A 10,202-nucleotide genomic window follows, 5' to 3' on the forward strand; every position below is an offset into this window, starting at 1 on the left:
CAGGTATAGGGTTTACGATTTACAACACTTATTTCTGGGGGGCACATTTGTCAAAAAACAAAACAAAAAACCAGACCCACTACCTTCAAGTTGATTCCAACTCCTAGCAATCCTGTAGGACAGAGTAGAGCTGCCCCATAGGGTTTGCAAGGCTGTAAATCTTTATGGAAGCAGACTGCCTCATCTTTTTCCCATGAAGCAGCTGATGGGTTTGAACCACCGACCTTTTGGTTAGCAGCCCAATGTTTGACCACTGCACCAGAGCTCCTTACACTCCTGTCAGTCCAGGCTAAAAACTGCAAGGGAACAGTACTCCTCCTAGGAGCACACAGCCTTTTGGTGGGAATGTAGCAGTGCACTTCTTCTGCAGGCATGTCATGATTCAGGACAGTGTTGCTCACTTGAGATGGCTTATACGAAAGACAGCATTCTCAACTCTGAGGCAGCTCAATTACCACTAATACAAGGTGCTGTGATTGATAGTCACATTCAAGCAGGAATCTGAAGTTGTAAATTATTTTCCCTGGTTTCCATAAAATGACTTTACAAGCAACAATTTCAAATTATTAAATACAGAGTAGCCCATCAATCAATAAATCACAAAATTATTCAGAGTAGGTGAAGGTCACAACTGTTAATGGGAAAATGACCACATGGGAAGCAAAGAAGGACTGCGGGGAGGAAATTACTTCTGTGAGAGTGGTCAAGGAGTTGAAAAATTTCTTATAGGGCATTTCAATTGCATTTTGCTCCCAATTTACCCATACTGTAAAATACATCCTGTGTTTCAAAGGACATTTTAATGGGGTTAAACCTAGCTGCTATTAAAACTAAACCAAGAATGTTTAATAGCTTGAAAGCAATCAGACTCTCTTATACAGCATGAGAAACCCTAATGGTCTTTCCGCTCAACAGGTGCTTTTCCTCTTTGTGGTCAGTCACTGGGACCCAGGTTCCCTCCTCCTGGCTGTTCCAGTAGTCCATGTCATGCTAGGACAGACAGTAGGGAGGACCACCCACTGTTTCACCCCTATACTGCATCTTTTCACAGACCACTAATGAGAATGTCACAAGGCCTCCTCAGTGTCAACCATGGGTGGGGCAAGAACATCACAAGGCCCTCCTCAATGTTAACCCTGGTGGGGATGGTCATACTCAGCAAACCATCTAAACCAGGGAGGAGGGCACAGCCTTCACTGGCTAGCTGCCTGCCCTACAAACAGGGTAACAAATGTGCTAAATACTTCCCCCCATTCCTACTCTTCTACAGCAAAGATGAGACACAGAAGTTCAGAAATCCCATACCCTGCACAAGAGAGGGCCCATGTCACTTCCTACCCAGAGCCATCTGTCCTCAAGTTCTCACTCCTCAGGCTGGGTAATAAGTACAAAGGCTGGCAGTCTCACAAGTATAAAACTCAGGGCAGAATCCACTCTCTCCCCTTGGCTCTCAAACATTTGGGAAAGAATTATAGTTTAGGGACATAGTTTGAGACTTCTTTAAAAATATTTTCAAAATATATTTATTTTCTTTATGTGTTTTGCAGAATTTCCAAGGTAAACATGACCTTTATATGCAGTAAAGTAGAGTTAAGAATTGTTATCAAATTAATCACAAGAATGATCAAATTCTGGCAATGGAAAATAAACTTGCTTATCAAAACTAAAGAGCTGAAGTGAAGATTTTTCTTTACAAAGGTTTCCAACATCTAACCCTGAGCCCCCTCAGCTGACTCAAACCACAGTAATATACAAAAATACAACATAGAAAACAGCAGCTTTACAATCCCCAAGATTGTTACAGTTCATATCAATAAACCTGCAGCTACTACAAGTTTGTACTATGTGTTGACTTCAATGGTTCAGCTTTGAAGTTTGCTTAAGGGTAAATTTCCCTGGAGCTTTTTTTTTTTTTTCCTTTTATGATCTGGTTGAAAATTTGCAGAGCAAATTCACTTTCCATACAGCAGTTCACATATGCTTTTGTCTCATGGCATTGACTACAATTTACCCCAATGCAACAGCTTCCCTCCCACTTCCTCCTGATAGTTACCTCTTCCCTGTGTCCATCCCTCCGTGTGCTCCTGCCCCCCTCAGCTGTCTCCCTGTGCATAAACAGCCCTTCTTTCTCCCATGATTGTTCTCTCCAAGGAGTGTATTTCAGGTAAATGTTCAACTCATATGCCTGTCTTTTGTTTGGCTGGAAGTCACAGGTATGGGTTCAATTCCAGACGTGAAAGGCAGCTAGGGGCCATAGTCTCAGTGGTTCCATCAGGCTCTATCAAATCAGCAAACTTGGTCCTCCCCCCTTTTTTTCCAAATGAATTTGAGTTTTGTTCCACATTGTTTTCCCTCTCTATCCAGGATCTCCTACATAGATCTCCCTCCAAGTGGTTGACAGTGGTAGCCAGGCACCATCTAGTTCTTCTGGTCTCACAGTTGTATAGGCTGCAGATTGCATGGTATACCAGTCGCTAGGCTAATTGTTTCCATGAATCTTTGGTTTTCTTCATTCTTCTTTGCTCTGGATGAGGAGAGACCCATCATTGCATCTAGATGGCTGCTTGCAAGCTTTTAAGATCCCAGTCGCTACTCACCAAAGTAGGAGTGGAATAATGTTTTGTGCAGTATGTTATGCCAATTGAGCTTGATGTCCCCTGTGACTATGGTCCCAAGCCTGCAGGTTCAACTACTCGGTCCCTCTGGGTAGCTGGCTGTGACCAAGCTACAACCTTGTGCCTTGTCAGCTCTACCATACACCTGGGAATTCTTACAGATCATACAAATACACTTATAGGACCACTGTTTGCTAACCCTATACATGGTCTTAGGTATACTCCCCACTTCACAGACATACTTAATAGTTCAGCCTGTCCACCCATCTATCCACCCATCTACCCATGTTTCCCTTCACTGACAACGCAGTATGTGCAAAAGGGTTCATCTTTGTTGTCTGTACCTCCCATGTACCCCTCTATGTCTTCTTTTTCCTCAATGCCACCATGTTGGAGCTAAATTTTTAATGAATCTTACAATTTGCAAAATTGCCAAGTTATTAATGACATTATATATGAAAGAAATTATCTTGTGCACTTCATTATCTACATTTCTGCATCATCGTCGTCATCATCGTCATCATCTTTGGCTCTGAAATGCATTTTTCTGAATTCTCGTCTGCTCATGGAAGGACAAGCTGAAGATGCCGGTGGAAGGTCCTTGTGGGGGAGAAAATACTGACTTCAGTGATGGAAAATGACACTACATCTATATATGCATTTGCAATTCACCAAGACCAGCTCTGGACCCTGTAGACTGGCCCTCCCCTTTGTTGTTGTTAGCTGCTGTCAACTGCGACCATGCTAACCTCAAGGTTTGTCTGGCCCTCCCTCTCAGACACCCAGAAAAAACTGAGTTGCGGTGCCAGTTCTCTGGATCAGGGTTCATTCCCTATTGGGTTGAGTGAGTAAGAAAAAGAAGGGAAAACAGAGTGACAAATTAAAAAGAGCAACAGTGAGCAGGGTGTAAATATTTACAAAATTACAAACACGACTTCAGTAACTCTGCAGCATGAGGTCCAGCCCTACACGCCAACACATGACCACCCACATCCCAGGGCTGGGGACACGACTCCACCCACTAACATAAGTCTCCCGATAGTGATTATCAGCAGGCAGTGTACAACTAGCAGGGAGTATTCCAACTAGCAGTACTTTCACCTGCTTCTCTGGGGTTGAAATTATGATTGTTAGTGTTTTCTGATTTATCTTTTATTGAAGTAATATTTGCATTGGTCGTTTAGGAGTACATGGTATTAGCCTATGGTTTGCTGATGGAAGCAGGATGCTGCTGATCTTACCTGCATGAGCTCAACGTTCCCGAAGAACCGGCTCACGGGCATTGGCTGGTTGCTGTCGTCATCAAGGAAGACACTGTTGTCCATCTGAAGTGGTGGCTTCTGTGCCTCCTTGGCTTCTAGCACTGACTCATCCCAGGCTGTGGAGCTACTGTTAGATCCTTCTGCTTCAGAAGCAGTGGTGTGCTTTGGTGGGGACAGGCCATCGTCAGTCTGCGTGGGACAGTCGTCCCTCAGGATGCCACAGTGGCCGAGAGGGGGGCCTTCACCCTCTTGATGTGCAGAAACACCGGCTTCATTGTCTGGGGGCACCGCATGGTGTCCGTCCAGCTCCAGAGATTTGTTTGCACAAGGGGTCTTGGGTGCAATTTTTGGCAAGGAAGCACTCTTAGTGATGAACTTCTGCAACTCTGATTTCACAAGATTATCTTTATTGTACTTGAACTTCTTGGAAATACGCCTGTCAGTGGCTTTGTGTGATGAGGAAGTCTGTCAAAAAAGAAAGGTCTAAGGGAAAAGCAGACATAGCTAGGATTACGAAAAGGATGGCAAACAAAAGCCCCCTGAGGTGAACGTGTCCTCTTACAATGTAAACAGTGTAAATGCTGCAGCTGGAGCCATTCAGTCAGGGATGTTTCACTGTTCTGTCACCTCCTTCCGTGGGAAAGTGGGGACATAACTAGACATGCACTGCCACACCAGTCAGTTTTTCCTAGGGGTGCTGCAGCTCCTGAGGCAAATCCAGAAGCATGAGCTTATGTATTTACATCATCCAGTTTTCATTTATTCTCACAAGATTGTAAGCTTCATGAAGGCAGAGATTTTTGTTTCATTCACTGACCAGTGCCTGGGATGTAGCAGGTGCTGAACAAGTATTTTTAAATTGGATTCAACAAAATCCTGCTGAGCACTGTAGTGGGTGCTGTGCTGTTGCTGGTGCACAGCCATTCCTATTTGCACCAGGGCCTTGAACTCAACTAAGCAGACCTACCTATGAGCAAACCAGTCATCCTAGGAACAAGAACTCCTTAGAAAGAACAGTTGCATTATACCAAACTGTAGACCACAGAAGCTTCCTTTTCTTGGCCCATTTTTCCTCTCTTTACTCAGAGGAACACACCAGAAGTAGAGAAATGAGCAAAGGTACATGTCAGAGCCTGGGTCTGAGGCATGCACACTGACACATGTACAGAGTGGATGGCAAATCCCTGGACTGAAGAACTTATCTTTCTTAGAAGATAATTACAGTACTGTTAGCATTTCCTCTAAAATATCCCTTTCCCCCCAGGTATATAAGCAACACTCAATATTTTTTCTGATGTAAATATTTGGGTGACATTTTATAAAAATGGACATGTGAGTCAAGATCTTGACATTTCCAGCAATGACAAAGCCTTACCAGACATAAAACCTTGGCTGATTTGGGGACATCCACTTCCTGTGCAGAGGCCAACCCAGCTGCTGGGGACCCTCGGCTCCTCAGGCGGGCTGAAGACCGCACTCCATCTGTGAGCTAGACCAGACCAGAGGCTCCATCAGAAAACACACTCATGGAAAAGAAACACAGCATGGGGATTAAAACATCCTCACTACCGAAAACCCTGAGCAATATAAGATGGCTCTCATATTTTAACTCTCTTCCTCTCCCTATTTTTATCTTTATGGGAAGACTCTTATGTCCTAAATATGCAAATTCAAAGCTCTCTCTAGATCTAAGACACAAGATCTGCTCTTTCCATGAAGCATGGGACAATTTTTCCCTTTAACATATATGTTTCTAGGAACCACCATTTGTGAGCTGCTACTAGGTGCCATGAAGTCAATATTTAACTCAGAGAGAAACCACTTGACAGGAGAACCTGTTTTCTAAGATGCAATCTACAGGAGCAGGTCTTTAGGTCATTCTCCCACAGAGCCACTGGATGGGTTCAAACTGCCAATATTTCAGTTAGCAGCTTAGCACTTAACCACTGCACCAACTGGGGAGCTCTGGTGGCATAGTGCCTAAGGCATTTGACTGCTAACCGGAAGGATGGCAGTTCAAACCTACCAGCCATTCCTTGGAAGGAAGGTTGGGCAATCTACTTCCATAGTGATACTGCCTTGGAAATCCAAGGAAGGGTCGCTATGAGTCGGGTCTGACTCAACGGCACATAACAACAACAACAGACTAACTTCAAAGGTGCTTAGAATAAGGAGCACATATCCTTCATCAGAAAGTTCTCAAACTTTTGGGACTGGAACCCTCCTTATACACTGCCGATGAGGCTATAAAATGGTACAATCTGTGGAAAATGGTGTGGCATTTCCTTAAAAATCTCAAACAAAATACCATATGATTCAGCAATCCCACTACTAGCTATATATCCTGGAGAAATAAGAGGTGTGACATGAATATATATATGCACACCCATGTTCATCACAGCACTGTTCACAATAGCAACATGATGGGAACAACCTAACTGCCCATCAACAGAGAAATGGATCAACAAACTATTGTACATACACACAGTGGAATACTACACAATGTTAAAGAACAATGATGAATCTGTAAAACATTTCATGGATGAACTCAGAGACATTATGCTGAGTGAAATGGGTCAATCACTAAAAGACAAATACTGTATGAGACCACTGTTGTAAAAAGTGAAGAAAAAGGATTAAAAAATATATTATTGGTTACCAGGGGTGGGTGGGTAAAGAAGAATAAACCACTAACCAACTACAGAATACCAAACAAAAAACTCACTGCTGTTGAGTTGGATCTGACTCACAGCTACCCCTCCTTGGGTTTCTGAGGCGGTATCTCTACGGAAATAGATCGCTCAATCTTTTTTCCGAGGAGTGGCTGGTGGGTTTGAACCACCAGCTTTCTGGTTAGCAGTCAAATGCCTTAGACACTACACCATCAGAACTACAAACCAAAAAAAAAAAAAAAGATAAAATGATTACACATTAAAAAAAGTTTTCAAACTTTTATTATGGTATCAAAGTCCTTGACAAAAGGTAAAATGAAAAACAAAAGCCAATCCCTCTCATACCCCTTCCATTAAATTACTGGAAGACAACAAAAAAAATCTGCCCACCTCTACTTTATTCTGAATACAAAGAAAAGTTTTCTACTAAAGAGAAACAAATAATAAAATTTAAAATAAACTTTATCTTGAAATAAGTTTAGTTTTGCAGAAAAGCTGCAAAAGCAGTATAAAGAGTTCCCATATACATCTCACCTAGCCTCCCCTAATGTTGATAGAACCACAGTGCATCTATTAAACTAAAAAAATTAACATTGGTCTCATACTATTAACTATACTATATACTCTGGTAGCATAGTGGCTAAAGCACTTGACTGCTAACCAGAAGGCTGGCGGTTCAAACCCACCAGCCACTCCTCGGAAGGAAGGTTGGGCAATCCTACTTCCGTAGTGATACTGCCTCGGAAACCCAAGGAGGGGTCGCTATGAGTCGGGGCCGACTCGACAGCACGTAACGACAACAACAACATATACTTCACTTATATTTTATTAGTTTCTATTAATGTCCTTTTTGTGTTCTAGAATCCAGTCCAGGATACCACATTGCATGTACAAAATAAAACATTTTAAAGCTCAACTTAAAATTTGGAAAAATATTAAAAGTGAATAGTAAATATATTACATTTATTTGGGAAATCCTCTCTGCTCCTCCAATAAACTGGTTAAAAACTGGATGTCAAAGCAAAAATGTGATTTCCCAAAAGGGCTATAAGAGATCAATTTCTGGCATGACAGGATGAGTCGCTCCACTGGCCTGTTCTACAGTGAAACCAGTGAAAAATATAGAAACAACAAAAATGAAAATCTAAAGCTGGTGGAAATGATTTTAAGGGCAAACAACAAACGAGGAAATAGCTATTCAAGGAAATCTGTATTCAGTAAGAAAGGCAAGTTTCTGGTATTTGAACAAGATTGCACCATCCCCTCCCTGCCCCAGCTCGGCAGGCTAATGCCACTTTGGAAGGCTGCAGTCAAGCATGTGGGCTACTTTTTCCACCGGAAGATATTCTCTCTGGGAGGAGCAGGACCTGTTTCTCATCCTGTTCCCAGCTACCTGTTGCTGAGGCTAAATCTTGGGCAAGTACAGCACAGAGGTGCCACCCACTCGTGGAATGGAGGTTCTATGTTGGGGTGGTGCTCTGAGAAGACTGGGGCCCCAACAGCCTTTGTCCTACTCATGAGGGAGTGGTTCAGAGAAGCAAACTGAGAAGACCTCAGGCTGCTCCCTCACAACTGAGGCACAGTGCCTAGAATGGGTGTGTGTGACTCAGAGAAAAATAATTTCTCCATCTTTACATAGATATAAGCGAGTAATTTTTAGCAAAACTGTCTTAACCAAGAGGATGGTTGGTTTACATTAGACTCATGGGGAGCACAGGCTACTACCATGGAGGCAGTGCCAAAAGACTTGCTGTGGGTGCAGTCTCCTGCACCTGCGCCCCTCCCAGCTGGTGAATGAGCTCAATGTAGGCTGCGGTCCCTGGCAGGGGCAGCACGTGGTGTCTGTCTGTAGTCTAGTCTATATGTTATGTCCCATGTGCATTGCTGGGTGAGCAGCCTGGAGAGCCCTGGTGTTAATATTCCTGCTGTAAGTCGAGGGTGTCACTAGGAAGCCACTGGTATAGAGGACATCAGCCATGCATGTATGCCCTGTGTAGCGGAGTGGCTCACCGGTGCATGGCAAACTGAAGACCACTGTAACAACACCTCAATGGAAGTGGACATTTTCTTCTAACTAATCCCTTTGTGCCTAAGGCATTTGACTGTCAACCAGAAAGCTGGCAGTTCAAACCCACCAGCCACTCTTCAGGATGACTGGGCAACCTACTTCTGTAGACATACTGTCTCAGAAACCCAAGGAGGGGTTCCTATGAGTCGGATTTGACTCGATGGCAGTGAGTTTTTTTCCAATCCTTTTGTATTTCTGTTTCTTGGTCACTGCCTTCAGCCCCTGCCAGGGGAGAGAGCCCAGGCTGAAGTACATTAATACACCGCTGAGGAACTCCAAATCATCGTGTAAAGATTGTTTGATTCCAAGGTTGGTATTGATGGAGGTGTATTGTGTGGTCCTGGTGAGGTTTTTGTTCTCACGTTAAGGGATGTGCTAGTGGGTCCTGGCATCCTGGTACTTCTTGATAGCCCAAAGTTTATGATGTAGACCAAGTTACCCTTCTTACCTAGCCACACAAGAAAGTCATCTGGCTTCATGTCTTGGTGGATGAAGTTTTCTGAATGAATGTACTCAATACAACTGATCATTTGGTTGGTGAGGAGGACAGTTTTGAGACTAAACTTCCTCAAGCAGAAGTTGAAGGGGTCCTTCAGGCTTGGTCTCAACAACTCCATCACTATGACATTGCATTACCCTTTGCCTCACACCCTGATGGTGGGGATCCCCATGCCCCACTGCATCATCTGGTAAATCTTGCTTTCCAGGTGGAGCTAAGGGTGTTTGGTTTTCACACATTCAACGAAAACTTCTTCTCCTGCAGCAATGTCCATACCAAGATGTTTGCTGTTTGGTGTTATATGCCGTCGAGACAGCCCCGACTCATAGCGACCCCTCCTTGGGTTTCTGAGGCAGTATTCACTATGGAAGTAGATTGCCCAATTTTCCCTCCGAGGAGTGGCTGGTGGGTTTGAACCGCCAGCCTTCTGGTTAGCAGTCAAGTGCCTTAGGCACTATGCTACCAGAGCGCCATACCAAGATAGATGTCTCTAAAGGAGCTGCTGTCCCCAGCTCCAGAGCTCTGGCTGAGAGATGTTATTGCTTGGGGGGAGAAATAGGTCATAAAATATTTCCTAATCTCTTCTGAAAGGACTGAATCTTCATTTGAAACAGCAAAGAAGTTTAAACTTAAGGGCCCTGTGATAGTTAAGGTTGTGTGTCAACTTGGCTGGGCCATGATTCTCATTGGTTTAACAGTTATCATGTAGTCAGTCATTCCCCATGATGACATCTGATGTAATATAATCACCTCCATGATAAGATCTTCATCCATTTCAGGAAGTGGCATATGATCTAGAACCAATGGTAATGAAGGAAGAAGTCAAAGCTGCAATGAAAGAACTGGCGAAGAACAAGGCTCTGGGAATTGATGGCATACCGATTGAGATATTTCAACAAACAGATGCCCCATTGGAGGCAATCACTCAGTTATGCCAAGAAATTTGGAAGACAGCTACCTGGCCAACTGACTGGAAGAGATCCATATTTGTGCCCATTCCAAAGAAAGGTGATCCCACAGAATGTGAAAATTATAGAACAGTATCATTAATATCGCACGCAAGTAAGATCTTACTGAAGATAATTC

The 10,202-nt window shown here is 43.5% G+C and overlaps 1 protein-coding gene across 1 annotated transcript; it reads right to left on the minus strand.

The window, feature by feature from the left end:
* Positions 1-3,101: 3,101 nt before the first annotated feature.
* Positions 3,102-9,590, minus strand: CUNH1orf174 (chromosome unknown C1orf174 homolog). The gene is given in 6 exon segments (XM_007945530.1): positions 3,102-3,215; positions 3,857-4,342; positions 5,253-5,366; positions 8,783-9,024; positions 9,027-9,403; positions 9,580-9,590. Coding segments are annotated over 6 exon segments (1,344 nt in total).
* Between the last annotated feature and the right edge of the window lie 612 nt (positions 9,591-10,202).

Source organism: Orycteropus afer, unplaced genomic scaffold (assembly GCF_000298275.1).
Source record: "Orycteropus afer afer isolate SDZICR_OR568_19922 unplaced genomic scaffold, OryAfe1.0 scaffold00136, whole genome shotgun sequence".
Classification (NCBI taxonomy): domain Eukaryota; kingdom Metazoa; phylum Chordata; class Mammalia; order Tubulidentata; family Orycteropodidae; genus Orycteropus; species Orycteropus afer.